Below are 19981 nucleotides of genomic sequence, written 5' to 3'. Positions count from 1 at the left end.
TACTGTGGGGGGGGGGGGAACATACAAAGCAACAAAGAAATAATCTTATAAATGTGTTAGAAACAAATGCATGAAAGAAAAAAAAACATTTAAATACATATCTTAGAGTTCATTTTCCTAACATCACCTTATCTGACCTTTTCTGCTTGACTCAGACATATACTAGATATTGCAAATAAGGGAAACCAAGGGACCTATGTTTCTTTGGGCTTGGCTTACTTCACTTAATATAATTTTTTCCAAGTCTTTCAATTTCCTAACAAATGGGGCAATGTCATTCTTTCTGATGGAGGCATAGAATTCCATTGTGTATATATACCACATTTTCTTGATCCATTCATCTACTGAGGGGCATCTGGGTTGCTTCCATATCTTAGCTATGGTAAATAATGCTGCAATAAACATAGTTGTGCTGGTAGTTGTGGTCTTGTTAGTAAACATTTGGGTAAATGCCCAAAAGTGGGATTGCTGGGTCCTGGGGGAGCTCGATGTGGAGTCTTTTGAGGAACCTCCATACTACTTTCCAAAGTAGTTGAACAAGTTTACACTCCCACCAACAATGAAGTAAGGTTCCCTTCTGTCCACATCCCCTCCAGCATCTGTTGTTATTAGAGTTCTTGATTTTTGCCATTCTAACTGGAGTGAGGTGTTATCTCAATGTTGTTTTGATTTGCATTTCTTTTATGGCTAGGGAGGTCGAGCATTTCTTCATGTGTCTATTTGCCATCCTTCTTTCCTCTTCAGAGAAGTTTCTCTTTAAGTCTTTAGCCCACTTATTTATTGGGCAGTTGTTTCTTTGAGGATTTGTTGTTGGAGGATTTAATTTTTTGAGTTCCAAGTATATTTTAGATATGAGACCCTTGTCTGTTGTATGGCTAGTGAAGATTTTCTCCCAATCCGTAGGCTTTCTATTGATCTTGCTAGCTATGTCCTTTGCTCTGCAACTTCATGCAATCCCATTTGTCCAACCTTTTTTTGATTTGTTGTGTTTCCGGGTCTCTATTAAGAAAATTTCGGCCTGCTCCAAGGAGACCTACGGTTTCTCCTATTCCATCCTGTAATGTTTTCAGTGTCTGCTTTGACTCCAAGGTCTTTGATCCATTTGGAGTTGATTCTGGTACAGGGTGATATATAAGGATCTAGTCAACACCATACTGATTTCTATAGCAGATCTAGTTTACATTTCTGCTACGAGTGTCTGAGAATTTCTTTTTCCCCACAACTTCTCCAGCATTTGTTGTTGTTTGTGTAAGTGAGATGAAATCTTACTGTTGCTTTGATTTGTATTTCCTTTGTGGCCAGGAATGTTGAGTATTTCTTCATGTATTTATTGGCCATTTATTTGTACTTTTGAGAAGTGTCTGTTGAGTTCCTTTGTTCATGCAGGTTAATTTGAAAGCAAACTGTTTGTTTATTGATACTTTTTATCAGTTCCCTTTCATTATGATTTTTTCCATTTACTTCTGTCTACAATAGTACTACTTCCAAATGGGAAAAGGAATTAAGATATAGTTTAGATAATTCTCAAGATGAGTCTCAAGAGGTTATTGATTTCATTCAGCAACATGAAAAAAGAAATTTGAATAGCAAAGGTAAAAGCACATGCTCAATGCTGTATCTCATAGGTATTAATAATTCACTTTGCATTACTGTAATAAAAGTACTTGAGTGATCATTTCTAATCCTGATCACCTCCCAAAGGGCCCCTCTCACCATAGTTTATAACATGAATATATATTGCCCATCTTTCTTTCTTTCTTTTTTTTTTTTTTTTTGCTGGTCATGGAGCTTGAACTCAGGGCCTAGGCACTGTTCCTGAACTTTTTGGCTCAAGGCTAGTGCTCTACCATTTGAGTCACAGTTCCACTCCAGCTTTTTGGTGGTTAATTTGAGATGAAACCTTTTTTTTAAAAAATAGTGTTCTCAGTTACTATTTTCTGTAGTTGTTCCAAAGAATTGTCATTCAATAAAGTATTTTATGAGTACAATGTATCTTGGTCACCATTACCTTTTTGAACAGCCCTCTCTCCCAACCCTTTCTGAGATGAAACTCTGGACAGATTTTTCTGCCCCAGCTGGCTTTGAACTTAATTTCTCTACCTCCTGAGTAGCTAGGATTATAGATATGAGCCTCTGGCACCTTTTTAAAAAAATTTTTTTTTGAATTTTAAAATCTGGCCAGACATTGTTTTGGAAAAATTGAAATCTAATCAGTTTTAATGTTCTATTTTCTCCGTATAATGTAAAATTGCATTGCAGGGCATTTGATCAAACAGCCAACTCTTTATCAAGAGTCTGTTGATAGTGTTGCTTATTGTTAGTCTTTGATTTGTCTTTAATGTGTCAGTTTCTGGTTGATGAGCAATTGTCCCTGTACTGATGACTTGTTGGAGTCAAGTGCAACCCTGAGTACTCAGTATGAATAAAGCAATTCATTTCTGCAGGCAGAAAACCTGATATGTGACTTATCTTCATTATGGTCAGTAAACTTGTCAATTAGCTGCATTTCAAAGTGATTTTTGATTAGTGCAATCAGTAAACATGGGATGTTTCTGTGATTGCCATGCTGATTAGATAAATTGTCACTTGAGAATCTATGGGTGAAACCTTGGTTTATGTGGTCTTAGAACTCTAGAAAAGGGATAAGTTTTTAAAGACCAAAGGAAAAAATTAACAGTCATTTTATTTCACTCACTTCTACTTTCTGAAGTGCAATTCACTGTCTCACAGTTTTTTTTTTTCTCCCACTCAAATGGATCTTCTGTTAGAGCCATACAAATGAATGATAATAAGTTTGTTTTACCATCTACTTCATAACATATCATCCAGGAAGTATTTCTGCTTTATGTAGGCTATATGTATTTCAGCGACATGTGCAGACATTTGTTTAAAGGTAGCCTTGAAGTTTTTCTTTACTGCTGATCATTTTCCTTTTTTGGATTTAAAGCAAGGACTTAATTGTGTGTGTGTGTGTGTGTGTGTGTGTGTGTGTGTGTGTGTGTGTGTGTGTGTAGATTTGATTAGGTTTTATCAAAATATATTTTTGCATACAATTAGTATGTCAACAGATTTATTTATTATGGAGATGAGTAATGATAAATGGAAGATGGGAAGGGAAACTTCCACTGATAAGACTAGAATTTGTAGAATGAAACCTGGTTCCTGTTTTCTAACACTTGTAGGTAGTCTTAAACAGCACTCACCTTTGTCTCCTAAAACTTTTACGCTTAGTGAAATTTCCAGTTCATTTTTGTTTGGATATATTACTCTGCTTATTTTTACACATGTAATGTCTGAATCTAATGCATGTGCATTGATTTAAATATCCAGGGATCCAGTGTGGAAGCTTTTTTAAGTACCAATAGGTTCTGATGATAAGTGTGAAATCTTCTCAGTGTTGTTACTCAGTCGGACGACTAGTAATTTGGTTAAGAGATTTAAAAGGAGGACAGTTCAAATTGACAATGCAAGTTCAAATTGATCCCTCCTTTCTTTCAATTCAAAAATGAGATTCTTCCTAGTAGTAACAGCTGTTGAAAGGCTTGTTGCTGCTTTCAGAAGGAGACATCTCAGGTTTGGCCACTGAGATTAGATAGATAGATAGATAGATAGATAGATAGATAGATAGATAGATAGATAGATAGATAGATAGACAGACAGACAGACAGACAGACAGACAGATAGATAGATAGATAGATAGATAGAATTACAGGCATGAGCTACCAGTGTTCAGCTCTTTGCAGGTTTTTCTGTTTTTGTTTTTTCTTTTAAAAAACATTTCAAGTAAAAACCAGATTGCATTTAATTATTATCCAGAGATAAACTTTCAATTCTTCTTTGTTTTAAAAAAGCAATTTTGAAAAACATATTTCTAGTTTGCATTTCTACTGTGAGCCTGAATATATATACTCTGGTAAGCCTTGGTTTTGGTCCCTAGAGGCTAGAAGAGAACTCATTAGAAAACTTAATTTTTTTTTTGGTGCTGGTATTGGGATGTGAACTCAGGTCTTAAAAGCTGTCCCTGAGCTTTTCCACTCAAGACTGGTATTCTACCACTTGAGTCACAGCTTTGCTTTTGGCTTTTTGGTGATTAGAGATAGTAGTCTAATGGACTTTCTAGCCTGGGCTGCCTTCAAGTTGTGATCCTTAGATCTCTGTCTCCTGGGTAGCTAAGATTACAAGATGACTTCTGGAACCAGCTGAAAGCAAAATGGTGACTAAAAGGCTGAAACAAGGAGCTAGAGTTAGATTAGTTGATAATCCTTTGCCTTGACTGGTCTAACTGAATGTTGGTATGTCTTAGGATACAGAGTAGGCCCCATTTAGCTATCAGTTAGATGTTGTTCCTAATTCCCCTTTGTGTTAAGGGGAAAGATTTTACTGTCAGAAAAAATAGAAAAGTTAGTAGTCTGTCCCTTCATTAACATCTCCCTAGTTTGTGTTAGAAAGATTGTGTGTCTCTGTTTTATGTTGTAGCAGTTAGTAACTTTACAAGGAAAATTTCAAGATACCTATAAAAGTTAGTTTTTTTTCTGTCTGTGTTTATAGAAAGACCTAAATCATCTTGTTTTGCACAGCATTTAAAAATACATATATGCATACATATACATATATAGGGAATGAGAAAGAAATGTGTGTGTTTAATGGCTTCTGTTACCCGAAATGATGAAATAATTACTGATCCTGTTGGTTATATTTATATTTGTTTTGTATGTATTTATGGTACTAGTTACGTGCTTTGTATTCTAAGGTTTTTCTCAACAACTTTCAATTATAAAATTATATAATGATTACTTTTTGAATTTTGTTGTTAATTTTTTTTCCTTGTATATTTTCCAGATATGAGGCCTCAGGAACCCTGGCGAGGTCCACCTCCTCTTTTCCAACAGCAAAGGTTTGACAGGTAATAGTAAAGCAAATTTAGCGTGTAGATATTTTCCCACTTCAACATTTGAGTTTGTTGGCTGCTTAGAAATCAGAATCTAGTGCTTTAAAATACACTTTTCCCACCAAAATCAAATACTCTTTCATGGGTCCTTGAGGAAAATATTTAGCTAACACTGAATTAAAATGTTCATGTTTATATACTTTTGTACTTTTCTCGGTTCTTGGCCTTTATTTTACTGAACTTTGAGATGCTCAGAAAAATGAAATACAGCTTAAAACTGTTATTAGACTTTTTTGATCAGGCTAAACAAATTTCTTTTTATCAGGGTTGTTCAGCTTAATGAGGCATAACTAATGATGTTCCACTTTTATCATTTCAGTGCAGCAACATAGCATTAGTACAGACTAGCCATTGATTCTTGCTACAAACCTCTTGAAGTTCTAATCAGCTTCTTTGATACAACTTTTTCAGGGCTGACAAGTCTATTGTAGGGCAGTGTCACTGTAGGTCAGTAGTTATTAGTTGCCACTGAAAACAGTTTCTTTAACTACTTAAGACTGAACTGAATTAAATGCAGAAGGGACTCAGAAGAGGATTATAGGCTCTGCAGTCTAATAAGTACCATGGACTAGGAGGAATGTGACATGGTTTAATAACAAGGGATGTTTGACATGTGTTCTTTCATTGATAAGTTGTGTGCTTCTAAGTCAGACTCTCCATGACAAGACATCTAGGCATGTTATGAATAATTATATTAACATTGGTAGAATAATTTTTTAAAGGTAGCTTTAAAATGTGTCATTTTATATTGGTTTTATCAGCATCAGTAAATACAAAAACAAATGAACCCCTATCACAATAGGGCTGGCCTTTTTACTTTCCCAGTTCTGTTTTGCTGGGCTATTTTAGCAATCTCTGATCTGTTCATATCTAAAATGAAGAAAGCATAGTAACAAGTGGGTTTATAAATGTTCTTTCCCTTAAAAAAATCTGTTTAAAGTTACAGAAATTTCACTTTTCTTTTTTTTTTATTATATCTTTAAGTAGTTGTACAAAGAAGTTCCCATTCTACAAAACAGTATATGAATACAAGGTGTCTGACAACATTGTCACCTGTCGCTCCTAACCCATCCTTTCTCTCACTTTTCTTTTATATTGAGATTAAGTGATTGTATAAATTTCACATATTTCACAGTATTGTGGATACTTAGTTAATAACAGCCACAAACACATTTTAACCTTCACAAGGCCAATTGTCATTATCATGGTCTATAAAGTTTGTGAATTCTATGAGCTTTAACAATACAGTTATTTCTTCCACATCAAGTAATGTTTACATTTTTTTTCCTTTTGCTTAGTGTAAGCTGGTTTATTTTGAGAAAAGGCCAGGTGCAAGTGGCCCACATCTGTAATCCTAATTATTCAGGAGACTGAGATTTGATAATCATAGTTGGAAGCTAACCCAGGCAAGAAAATTTGTCAGACTCTGTCTCCAGTTAACCACCAAAAAGCCAGAATTGGAACTGTGGTTCAAATATTAGAGCACTAACTTTGATCACAGCTAAATGATAGCACCCAGGCCTTAGGTTCAAACCCTTGAAGTTTAATATGACTGATAATACACATATTCATGTTTTGTTTTTCAGTGTCCTATTTTATTACTGTCAAAGTGCTGCCATTTTAAAATTAAAATTAAAAAGGGATAATTTTTCTAAATTACATTATTAGTTTTGCCTCCTGTTGCTCACTCCTCTCATATTAATTACTAATATTTAATTTTTTCAAAAAGTATTTCTCCAGTGTTAACTCCATTTCATACACATGACTTTATCTGTTCCTCCTAACATTTGACATAGTTGATATTTTTTATTCATTTTTATTGATGTAGAAGATGGAGCACATAGTTTAGAAGCTTACCTAAGCTCACTCTTTCATACCATTGTTTACTGAAAAACTTTTCTGTAGAACAAAAACATGCAAATGTTTACTCTGAGCATAATGTAAAGCCACAGCGACTTCAAAGGCATCCGATCTACTTCTGAGACTCCAGTTCTAGTGGCTTCCTTCCTCTGGGTAGTTACACATTTTCTAAGATCACTGTCTTTGTATCTTTCCTTGCCAAGTACTGGTATTATCCTAACTTTGTGAACCCAGCAGATTTGGACAAATTTTGTTAGGGTAGTTTTATGTTTCGTCTTGTACTAAGTATTGAACTAGTGGGCACTCTACCACTTGAGCCACACTTCCAGACCCTGTTGATTGTTTTTGATGTAGTCAGATACTTAAAACCACTCTTGAGCCAGGCCCCAGGGCTCATGCTTGTAATCCTAGCTCCCTAGGAGAGTGAGATCTGAGGATCATACAGTTCCAGGCCAGCATGGGCAGGAAAGTCTGTGAGACTCTTACATCCAATTAGCCACCAAAAAAACCATCAGAAGTGGAGCTATGGCTCAAGTGGTGGAGTGTTAGCCTTGAGTACAAAAGCTCAAGGACAGGAGCTAGACCTTGAGTTCAAGCCCAACCCAGGGGACACACACACGCACTTGAAATCAGAAGGTAAGAATGAGCATTAATAAAATTCTATCTTCAAGCCTTAAGTTTTTATCATATAAGGCGTCTATATTTGAACAGTCAAACATGGTAGCTCACATCTGTTAATCCTGACTGTTCAAAAGGCAGGGAGACTAGAAAGATATGGTTTGAGGCCAGACTAGTCAAAAAGTTATTAAAACCCCATCTCAAATAATAAGCCAGGTAAGTGGTGTGTACCTGTCATCACAGTAATGTAGGAGTCCATAGATATAGGGGGATGGCAATCTGAAGCAGTCCTGTAGGGAAGAAAAACAACTCTATATGCAAAAGCAAAAAGGGGAGTAGGAGGTATGTCTCAAGTGGTAGAGCACCTGTTTAGCAAACAAAAAGGTCTGAGTTCAAACCCCAGTTAGCCATATGTATAAATTAAAACTACCTAAATTAGCAATCCACACTGTTAGCTACTTTCCAAAGCAGTACTTTGAAATATTTTTGTCATCATGATACTACCTCAAATTAGTTGCCCCAGTTTATTAACTGGTAATTCTTTTAAAAATTAATGTAGACTTGTTTTAGTGTTTATATCAGACCTTAAAAACACATTTTCTGAGGCTGGGAAGGAGGCTCAGTGGTAGAATGCTTGCCTTGCATGCATGAGGCTCTGGGTTTGATTCCCTAGTACCACAAAAGCAGAAAAAAAGCCAGAAGTGGCACTATGGCTCAAGTGGTAGAGCGCTAGCCTTGAACTGAATAGCTGAGGGACCAGAGTTCAGGCCCCACGACCGGCAAAACAAAAAACACATTTTCCTAGGCAAATTAAATAATAAATAGGATTGCCTTGTAAAAATAAAAGACCTTTCTGCAAATAAACAACAACAGAGTAATAATGCTCTGTTTATTCTGTCATTTCTTGTTTAGTTTTCATTATTAATGATTTTAATTATAAAAATATTTGCCAAAAATACTACTAATCACTTTAAGCAAAAAAAAAGTTTTTATATTATTGACTTTGTTTCTAACATATTATTCAAATATAGTATTTTAAAATTGTGTTTTCAGCCAGCCAGGCACTGGTGGCTCACGCCTGTAATCCTAGCTACTTAGGAGGCTGAGAGCTGAGGATGGCTGTTTGAAGCCAGCCCAGGCAAGAAAGTCTATGAGACTCTTCAATAAACTACTCAGAAAAAGCTGGAAATAGCACTTAAGTGGTACAGTGCTAGCCTGAGCACAAAAAGGCTCAGGAACAGCGCCCAGACTGAGTTCAAGCCCCAGAATTGCCCCCCCAAAAAATGTACTTCCAATGTAAATTACGCCAGCAGGTTTTCCTGAAATACAGTTGCATGAATTTTGTTAGTATAAAACTAACAAAGAAAACCTTATCGCAGTTAATACAGTGTATGTGTTACATGTTTGGCTTGGGTTTTGTGCAACTGGATCAGTATTGATGAGCCTTTTTGGTCATAATATACATCTTAACCCCTCATCATCTCTTACTTCTGAAGAGACAAGGGAAGACTATCCTGTCTGCCTGAACAATCATTTTCTATTCTAACAAAGGAGATGCTCTTCCTAGGATTTATTTGTACTAACAATGAACCTAAAGAAATAATTGTAAGCACTAAATATATATACTTCTTTCTGAGATACAGACTTTCAATTTATTTAAAATCACAACACATTATATTTTAGCTCTAGTTTCAGGCACTAACTATAAAGATAGCTTTGGCCTTTCTAGAGTTCTTCAGAGAGCTGTTTTCTGAGCCATTACTCAGAATAAAAATTAATTGTATTTGGGTTTCCTCCTTCCCCTGCCTTAAGAAGGCATGTTCTGAGAGAAGAGTGAAGAGTGAAGGGTAGGAATGAGAATGGAGGGTGTCAAAGATGGGTTCGGGCTTGAATAGCTGCAAAAAGAATGCGTCACCCAACGAGCCCATTCTCGGGCCCTTCACCTCTTCAGATTTCCTTTTCCCAAAAAAGTGAAACCCATGCTATTTATAGCTAATAGTGGCTAGCCTGCGCCTTACTGAATATAAATTTTTATTGAAGTATTCTTCCCATTATTAGTAGCGCCAAAGTTTCTAATGTTAAAATACACTAAAGCATTTTGCTTCTGTTTATTCTTCATAGTGACTTTTATAAAATAGAAGTTGAGTAAAATACCTCGCAAAAAAGTTACATCTTAAATGGTGATTACCTTTAGAAAATGTATGTCCTTGCCACATTGTTTATGTGACAGATTTTAATTATGGTTTAATCCCTTATACCTGTTGCTTTATAGCTACAAAGTTAAAACAGGCACTTGAAGACAATTAAAACATTTCTTTCAAGCAGTAATCTGGGACAGCAAACTGGGTTATAATAGCTGTTGAATCTCTGTTCCCATGTAAACTGTACACCAAATGCCAGTCAGCCCATGCCAATTAGTGCTCATGTTGCTAGGTCACCATGGTCAATTGAAAGCTGCATCAATAGAACTTGAAAAGGTTTCCTCCCGATCAGACCCTCTGACATATTGAGCAGAATAATGGATGGGAAAAAACAGCCAAGTCCCCTACCCTGGATTCAAAATACTCAACAGTAAGAATTCATTTGCAACCTGCAATTAACTAGAAAGAATGGATTCTAAGAACAAGTCTGAATGTTTTTGAAAATAAAGCCTCATTCTCATGTCTTGTACATATTTACTCTTCAGATAGCATCATAAATGTAGCCAACTTGGTGATCCTAGATCTAAATCTCCAAATGACTAAAAAGAAAATTGCACAATTAAAAATAAATGTTCTTTCTCAAAGTCAGATCTTTTGAATCACTCTTTAATACTGATACTACTACCTATCCCGTATGACAAATGGGGAAAATTGTATTGTCCTAAAATTTGGACATTGTATCATTTTTGACTTGGTTCTATAACATGGTCCCTAATAAAAAAAAAACATGGTACCTTTCCACAGAGGCGTTGGGGCTGAGCCATTACTTCCATGGAACCGGATGCTCCAGTCCCAAAATGCACCCTTTCAGCCAAACCAATACCAGATGCTCGGCGGACCTGGTGGCTATCCACCCAGGCGAGATGATCGTGGAGGGAGACAGGTAATGCAATGTGGTCTGTGGGTAAAAAGCATACTGTTCACTTTGCATTTGAGCATGACTCTCAGGACTAAGTATTTTCTTACCAGTATTTCTGGAGAAGTTCAGCTGAACTTGTATACATCATTAGAAATGTACTCAAGGTAAGTATCTGCTTTACTAAACAGGTTATACTATGAAGACACTAAAAAAATTTTCAGCCCAGAAATTCATATTATGGTTGTACTCAGTGATAATTAGCACAAGTATAGTCAGTCACCAAAATACATGGTTTTCCTTTTAAGGATATTATTCTTTAGTGGCAACTAGATTTGTCATAGCAGATGAGAATTTTCTGGATCCAAAATTAATAATTATTCAGCCATTTTTTTAAATTCATATAAGAAGTCTCTGTTTGAAGAGAAGCTTTATATTTTCCTTAAAAAAATTTTTTTGAGCCGGGCACTGGTGGCTCACGCCTGTAATCCTAGCTACTCAGGAGGCTGAGATCTGAGGATCGCGGTTCAAAGCCAGCCCGGGCAGGAGAGACCGTGAGACTCCTATCTCCAATAAACCACCAGAAAACTGGAAGTGGCGCTGTAGCACAAGTGGTAGAGCGCTCGCCTTGAGCTGAAGAGCTGAGGGACAGCGCCCCAAGCCCCACGACCGACAAAAAAAAAAAAAATTTTTTTTGAGAGGCTGGGAAGGTGGCTCAGTGGTAGGATGCTTGCCTTGCATGCACAAGGCCCTGAGTTTGATTCCTTAGTACCACATAAGCAGAAAAGGCCAGAAGTGGCGCCATGGCTCAATTGCTAGAGCCTAGCCTTGAGCTGAAGAGCTGAGGGACAGTACCCAGGCCCAGAGTTCAGGTGCCACAACTGACCAAAAAAAAAAAAAATTTGAGCCAGGCACCGATGGCTCATGCCTGTAATACTAGCTACTCAGGAGGCTGAGATCTGAGGATCATTGTTCAAAGCCAGCCCAGGCAGGAAAGTCCGTGAGAGTTTTATCTCCAGTTAACCACCAGAAAACCAGAAATAGTGCTGTGACTCAAGTGGTAGAGGGCTCACCTTGAGCTGAAGAGCTCAGCGACAGCATCCAGGCTTTGTTCAAGCCCTGTGACTAACAAAAAAAAAAGAGAGAGAGAAAAAAATGTTTTGTAGTGCTGAGATAGCCCTCAGGGCTTAGTGCTTTGCCAGCAGACTGTCGACCACTTGGGCCATGACCAATCCCTTTTTGATTTGGTTATTTTTGGTTTTGCTTTTTGTCCAAGCCAGCCCAGACTATAATCCGCCTAGGTATACTTCCAACCATAACTGGTATAACAGGCTCACACCACTGTGCCCAGCTTTTTCTGTTGAGATAGGTCTTGAACATTTTTGCCCAAACCATGATGCTCCCACTCCACCTTCAGAATAGCTAGGATTCCATTTCTGAGGTACCAGCTCCACCTTCTTTTTTTTTTCTACTGAACGTAAACAGCCGTGTCACTGGATGAATACTATGATTCATAAATTTAGTAAGCTAGTTTCATTTTCTTTTAGCAGCATGTAAGACTGGGGTCTATTAAACATAATTTCTACAACAATCTCATACCCTGGACAGTACTGACATGATCTTTAATCAAATCCTTGCTAGAGAAGAGGATAAGAATGCTGCAATTTCAGTGTGGTGTTCATGGATTTGGCGCCTGCAGTGATGTGAAGTGGTTTTTAAATTGCTTACCTGGTGTTGCCTGCAGGCCTTTTGCAGTGCTTTGCATACTAATTTTCTAACTTGAGTTCTTGTCATGTGTCCAGAGGCCTTTTTACATGTATTTTTACAAGTTCTCTTAGCCTTACAAGAAAGTAATCCCCTTAGGTTGTACACTGGTAGCTCATGCCAGTAATCCTAGGTACTCAGGAGGCTGAGATTTGAAGATTGCAATTCAAAGCCATCAGGAAAGTACATGAGACTCTTATTTCCAGTTAACTGTTAAAAAGTTGGAAATGGAGCTGTCTCTTAAGTAGTAGAACAGTGGCCTTGGGCACAAAATCTCAAGGAAATGGCCTAGGTCTTGAGTTCAAGCCCCAGGAATGGCATCCCCCACCCTCAAACCCCCCTCCCCCCCAAAAATGTTACCACCTTAACTGCAAATAGCCTTTTCAGCGGCTATCATTATAATTCATAGAAATGATTTTTTTTTTACTTTGAAGTCTTTCAATCCATTACCTCTAAGAAGTTACATGAATAAATTGAGTCTGGCTATTCTATAGCTTTTGTGTGTGTGCGTGCCAGTATGGGGGCTTGCACTCAGGTCCTTGACACTATCCCTTAGCTGACACTCTGCTTACTTGAGCCATACCTCCACTTCCAGATTTTTGCTGGCTATTTGGAAATAAGAGTCTCACTGACTTCTGTTTGGGCTATCTTCAAACCTCAATACTCTTATTTCAGTCTCCTGAGTAGGTAGGATTACAGGTGTGAGCCCCTGGCACCCAAACAACAGCAATTTTTTTTTTAATGAGGACAGACAGCTAGAAGAACACTTGGAGAATGATCAATCTACCTCATTTTCCAAGTCAGGAACTCCTGAATCTGAACTCCCATAAAGTTGGTCAGTAGAGCTGAAGACTGGCTGTTTGCACTACTAACCCCAGTTCATCTTCTAACTGCCTGCTGTGGAGATCTCCCTTTCAAGAACTCTGCTGTGCAGTAGACTCTGGTGGCTCATGATTGTAATCATAGCTGCTTAGCAAGCTGAGGTTGGGAGGATTAAGGTTAGAGGCTGGCCCAAGTAGAAAAGTTAATAAGACCCCTTTCACAGTGGAGAGCTCAACTTGCACTTCTGTTATCCCAGCTGTGGGAAGCCTAACAGGAAAATCGTGCCTCCCCAAACAGGAAGCCAGACCCTGTCTCAAAAATAGCCAGAAGAAATCAGGGCTGGTGTAGGTTATGTTACTGGCAAAGTTGTTAGGCTACATGGTTCTGAATCTTGCATATACTGTAATTGAAACTACTAAAAGTACTCTGGATAGCACAGTTGAGTATTGCTCTATTTTAAAACCCTGGAAGCCTAAAATGAGATTTAGTTTCTTCCTTCACTTTTTTTTTCAAGATTGAGCATCAAACCCAGGTCTCACACATGCTAGCCAAGTGCTCTACCATTGACCTATATCCATACCTCCAAGAAGTAAACGTATGGTGGAAGGGATATAACATTTATCTTGTATTCTATAGAAATGTTATTTGCAAGCATACTAGCAGGATATGTTATGCTGCTTATTGATCATAGAATAATCGTAAGTTTATTAATGCTCCACTATTTACTGCTAAACAAAAATACATCCTGAAATTAATTGCTCTTTAAGATTTAATGATTGCTAGCCAAGTGCTGGTGGCTCACACCTATTATAATCCTAGCTACTCAGGAGGCTAAGATCTGAGCTAAGCATTGCAGTTCAAAGCCAGTCCGGGCAGGAAAGTCCATGAAACGCTTAGCTTCAATTATTCACCAGAAAACTGAGTGGCATTATGGCTCAAAGTGGTAGAGTGCTAGCCTTGAGTGCAAAACCTCAGGGACAGCACCCAGGCCCTGAGTTTAATATTTAATGATTCCAAGTTTCTTACCTCAAACAAAATTACTTTCCTTATGCAGGTAATATTTCTACAGATGTATGGCTCAGAGTGATGGCAAAATTGAGAGCAACACTACACATTTGTTGTTTGCAGCAAACTATTGTGTGCATTTTAGGGTATTCTTAGGGGCGATGGTTAAGCTTGTTAAGCCTGTGTGCTAGTTTTCTGCTTTGCAGCAAGCTATGGTAAAGCTCTGGATTCAAAGCACCTATTTATTGGGACTTTCCATGTGTTATATGTTAAGACATACTCAGCTTCTTTATGTTTTTCCTGAGATGTAAAATCAATTTCTTTGCAAGGGTGTTAATCCAGAAGGCAAACTCTTTCTTTTGTTTATTTTCAGGGATATCCCAGAGAAGGAAGGAAATACCCTTTGCCACCATCATCAGGAAGATACAATTGGAATTAAGCTTTTGTAAAGCTTTCCCAAATCCTCTCATCATTCTACAGTTTTATGCTATTTGTGGAAAGGAGATTTCTTTCTCAAGTAGTAGTTTTTAATAAAACTACAATACTTTGTGTATTTCTTTTAACTGTATATTTCTACTGGTCTGATCTCACTGTTTTATGTTGCTTTCCAAAGATGTGTGTTGCATAATACAGTGGATCTGAATTTGTTATTGCTTGTGAACACATTTGATGGAATTAGGAGAACTGGTTTTTTTCTTTATGGTTAAAAATCAAACCAGCTGTGGATTTTAAAACACAGTGTATTCTAGATCATCTAAGATCCATGCTGATTTTTAATGCACAAGAATTAGGTATGAACATTTGAGCTGAAATGCTCAGAGTATATATTGTTCAGTATTTGGAAACATTTCATTAATGTACTTGTCTTACAGAAATTTCTGGACTTTAGTAAAAAAAATAATAAAGTCAAACTTTAAAAACTCTTGTCTCTTGTGTTATACTTTTATAGTATTTCAGCTGAAAATCTTAAGCACATTTGGTTGGTTTATTTTTGTTTGTTGGTGTTATTGGGATTTGAATTCAGGACCTGCCACTTGCTTATTAACAAGTGTTCTACCAATTGAGGCATGCCTCCCCTTCCCTGCTGTTTTTATTTTTTTCAGGTAGGGTCTGGCTGTTTGTTTTTCTCCTTCACTGGCCTCAGATGATGATTCTTTTACAATTGTGCGCCACCACATTCATCTTGTTTTCTGACATAGGGTCTCATTCCTCCCCATCCCTTGCTGGATGGTCTTGAACCTGGATTCTCCTACCTCTGCCTTCAGCATAGATGGGATCACAGATGTGTACCATAGTTCTCAGTCAAAGCAAGGTTTTTTGTTTTTTTGGTTTTTTATAAATCAACTTTTGCAGAAAATAATTTGGTCCAACAAAATATCAGTAGCAAGTCAATGATTTCAAGAGGATGTAATCGGCAAGACAATCCAACAAAATCTTTTATTATTTATTAAAGTAATATGTTCATTACTGAAAAAAGTAGGAGAATAAGTTATTACAGTAATTTTAAGGACTTGTTCTAAATTTCAACTTGAAGATTTTAATTCATAATTATAGTCTGTAGTCCTTAACATATTTTAAAAGGTTATTTCACAGTTGAGTTGCATTGTACTCATTTTTCTCCTGGTGACTAAGCATACTATAATTCCTTAAATGATGTTTGGAGTTCACACACCACTTTCTTACATGTTTTCTTTTAGCAAAACAGGCATGAGACAAAGAACTGGCTACACCATCTCAAGTTTTCCATCCTACTCTGAGATTTGTAGGATGAGGCTTCTCTTTGACCTGATTTAGGGCATTTTTGTTTCAATATTCAACTGAAGCACACTTGTTAATCCTTAGCTAATGCTATCTTAAACTTGAATAGGAAGGTAACTTGTTCATTGCTGATAAAAGGTGACTAGAGTAGGATCCTTTTATTGTGGAGAAAGTCTCCTCTAGGAATGGTTGACAACCTTTAGGTTATACCTTCACCTCTACATTGTGTTAATGCCTACCAGTATCAGATTTCTCTGTAGTGTTCCACAGACTAAAAATGTATATCCATCTAAACAAAGTATTCCATTTTCCACACCTCCTAAATGTCTGTATAGCTTCATAGGAACCTCAAATACACACTTCTACCCTATTTTCTCAGCCTTTAGTTGGAAGCCTTCACATACATGACCTAGTTCCATTTTTAATGGAACATAGGAAACTGTGTTTGAAGATGACTTCAAGCAAAAGATGACAGAAGATTCCTTCTTAAGAACAGGAGAATGATCCCCTCCTCATTCTTCCCCCACTTCCTTCCAACTTGTCTCTATGTATGAGTCTTATACACAAACACACAAAAGCCCTGTTTCAAATAAAGGCTTTTCTGTGCTTTAAAGTGTAATATTTACAGCTATAAATGTCTCTTCAAAATTGTAATGTCAAAGTCAGCAGGCCATTTTTAAAGTAGCTAATTGCACTCCATTATATTATCTATAAACAGGGCACTTTTTTTTTTCAATTTCATGAAGGTTTTTAAAAAAAATCTTAGAACCTGGTAACAGCCTGACTACTGTGGCGCTAGGGACTCGTAATGAGCAGCTGTCTTCTCTGTGTAGATCAAATGGGGTAATGTATGTTAAAGTACAAAGCCTTCTGCACTGCCATCAGATTGCCATTTAGCGTTACAAAGGCAAATGGGGTGTAATGACCGATAGGTTAATTTTCCTGCGATGACGGTAGACTCCAGGAACAGACCGAGGTGGGACTGGGGTCCTACACTAGCTCTTTTTATCCCCTTCCCTCGAGTTGAATGGCGATCGATGTGCCCGGGCTGAGCAGAAAGGAGGTCGGGGCGGGGGTGCAGGGACTTCGCAGCCAGACGCTGTGCCCAGAAGCGGGCGGCTGGTGCTGCTGCTGGGCCCGGTGAGCTGCTCTGCAAGGAATCAAAGCCACAATAAGTAGCTGGTCTCCCATACCCTCCCGACAGGGTCGGACAGCGTGGCCGGCGGTGCACTTGCGGCGCCTCCCTAGTCCCCAGTCACTGCTCCCAGTGCCTCGCGCGCCAACCCCGCCGATGGCCCGGCTGCTCAGGGTGCTCAGCGAGCTGCTGGCGGCAGACAGCAAGGTGGCGGGGGGGGGGGGGGGGGGGGGGGGGGGGGGTAGGGGGGAGAAGGTCAGCCCTCCACCCCTCGGGGTGGTATGGTGGCATCCTCCCTGGCGCCCAGCCTCCCGCGTCGGCCTCCGCACCACGCCAGTTTCATCATCTGTCCAAGTGCAAGCTTCAAACCTGTAAGAAAACATCGGAAATTGTCCTTACCCCCCCCTTTTCTCCCTCCAGTTATTTTAAGTTCGAGATCTGAGATCAATTAAATATAGCTATGCTTAGACATGTAAAATACAGACATTCCCTGAACGTTAATTTATCAGCCATCCTCTCCTAGACCGCACTGTAGCCGTTCAGTATTGTCCCGTTTAAACCGCAACTTGAATGCACCCAAAAGAGTCGGAGAATTGAATCCGGACAGAATCCATTCCTGATGATGGAGTTCTATTTCTAACCAGGAAAAAGAGAAAATGAACGAACGATATAAGAGATGGTCCATTTTCTGAGGAAGTTTTCTTCATTCGGAGTTAGGTCCAATACTCTGATGGCTTGTTTCCCCCTACTCTGTGGGGTGCGTATCAAGAGAAAACAGAGTGAAATGGGACCAGAGTTGTTCACTATTGCAAAATCAGTGTGCACAACCTAAATGTAGGCAGTTGGTGATTAAAATTTTATTACGAGTCAGTCACCTAAAAAATAACAGAAGTTGAGGTTATACTAATTCTTTTTAAAGCACTGCATTCAACTTCAGGTAAACATTCTAAAGCACAACCCAACACACACACACACACACACAAATTAAAACTCTCCCTGAAACTTTCTGTGGCTAAACTTAGACATAATACAAGTGATCTTGAAAACCAAAGGGATCACAATACTTACTGGAGCAAGCGGGCTTCTTTCTGACAAGGTGTGGTGTGGTTTTCCTTCTCCCATCTTCTTTTAAATTTCACCAGAAATTCTCACCAGCAGTAACAAGCTACTTATATTTTATCAAATATATAATCAACTTTGCATTGTTTTCTCCTATGCACAGACTCATATCTAAAAATCCAATCCATACATCTTTACATAATGATGGTTCACAAATTTATTTTAAAAGTTTTGCTAAACTGTCACTATTCAATGCAGTTAACAAAGCAAGTCTACGGAAGAAGGTGCTTGCAATTTAGTGAACAGGATTGAGCCTCCAGTTTGCTTTAAATTGAAAGCAAACAATTGCCAACCGAATGGAGTCTGAACACAACATCTGTGTGGCTAGAAGTCTGATTGACTACTTGTTCTGACCTTTAGGTTGTGTTTCTAAGCAAAATCTTAAATAGAAGACACCCTCACCCCCTTCATACAGAAAACACTCTCCTTATGTTCTTCAAAATTGCACACATTTACATCCCAATGCAGCAAAGTACCTGCAATCTGCCATTCCCCTCTACAGTTTTCATTCTGCATTTTGGTGTCTGCCTCAATTGGAAATTATGGCTAGTTAGACCCGAAACCGTGTAGGCAAATGTTATATCTGCAGAGTTAGCATTTCTGGAACCATGGTTTGCTGTGGCCTCTACAAAACTCTGAAGGGGGCTTTGTTCCACTCAGACCCAGCGCCAGTTCTCCCTCTTGGTTGTGAAGACACTTATCCTCCTCTTCAGTTAATGAGTTTCACCTAGTCTGGCCGTTTGTGTTTTTATAAAGGATCTGCAAAGTACTAATTACAAAAGAAAAAAAAAGTTCTTGCTTTGCATTAATCAGAAGATGGAATTCTATAGTAAAAACATTCTTTAAATTTTCAGGAATCAGACTTTTTTCTAAGTCCTGGAGTACGAGTATAAACTCAGTAAATCTCTGGGTGTAGACCTTTGCAGCAATTACTTCTGGCTTAGGTCTTTTACTGCTTTTCAAAGACTGAATGGAAAAGGTATGGCTACCCTAAATACACTGTCAGAAAATAATACAAAATTGTTTCTTCTTAATAATGACATTATTTTTGATAGAGTTCATTAGTCTAAATAAACTATCAAGGCGAAAAAAAGTGCCCATGAAGATTTATTTTCATTTAAATTTAATTTCTGGGTGTCCTTGAACCATAAACTATTATTGCTTTTGTAGGTATTGGACTATAAAAGTAATTATGGAAAACCATGTGGAATTTTAGGACAGATTTTCAGAAAGTAATTTTAAAATCATATAAAACTAAAAAAGCACTTTGAACTCTAACTCATCAGTTACAGTTTTGACTATTTGGTTAACCTTTGTTTCTAAAGTTAATCTATTATTATGCAAAAACCCAAGCTGGGACACTTTTCTTTAGGTTTACTGCACTATATATTAATTTGCTGAAATCACTTCTTCTAATGTAAATTTTTTTGATAAAACCTCATTTTCCAAAAGTGCATCCAGAGCCCCTAAATAAGGAGGATCTCTTCCTCCACAAAGGAGCTGCAGTTATTTAAAACAAAATAAGAAGCAGAAAAAACCCAAACCTAAAGAATTCACTTTATAAAATACAGTTTGGAGAAAGTGCAAATTTAACGTTTATATCTTCTTATGGATTCACTTTGTACATTCAGAAAAATGTTTAAACAGTAAGATAAAATATTTCAGTCACAAACAGTTTTCTAAAGCTTCAAATGTGGAAAAGGTTTGGGGTCTCTGGCAACTATGTGTTTTAATCATCCATAAAACATGCTTTACCCATATTACTCCTTTAACTTTTATCTTACAAATTGCCCTTATTCCTTATTCCTAGCATTTTTCCTCCAAAACAAGTTGTTTAAAAGATAAGTAAGCTGGGGTCGTAACATCATTTCAACTAGTTTTAATTTTTTTAATCC

The 19981-nt window shown here is 37.8% G+C and overlaps 1 protein-coding gene across 1 annotated transcript in view; it reads left to right on the top strand.

Annotated features, from left to right (window-relative positions):
- Xrn2 (5'-3' exoribonuclease 2) overlaps positions 1 to 14994 on the top strand; it is a 65161-nt gene extending 50167 nt beyond the window's left edge. Inside the window, exons 27-29 of the mRNA XM_013027042.1 lie at positions 4840 to 4903; positions 10372 to 10510; positions 14448 to 14994. Coding sequence (XP_012882496.1) covers positions 4840 to 4903; positions 10372 to 10510; positions 14448 to 14513 — 269 coding nt within the window. The 3' untranslated portion in view covers positions 14514 to 14994. The remainder of the gene's footprint in view (positions 1 to 4839; positions 4904 to 10371; positions 10511 to 14447) is intronic.
- Positions 14995 to 19981: the final 4987 nt, after the last annotated feature.

The sequence above is a fragment of the Dipodomys ordii genome, unplaced genomic scaffold (assembly GCF_000151885.1).
Source record: "Dipodomys ordii isolate 6190 unplaced genomic scaffold, Dord_2.0 Scaffold99, whole genome shotgun sequence".
In the NCBI taxonomy this organism is placed as follows: domain Eukaryota; kingdom Metazoa; phylum Chordata; class Mammalia; order Rodentia; family Heteromyidae; genus Dipodomys; species Dipodomys ordii.
This window is presented reverse-complemented; position numbering and strand designations above follow the sequence as displayed.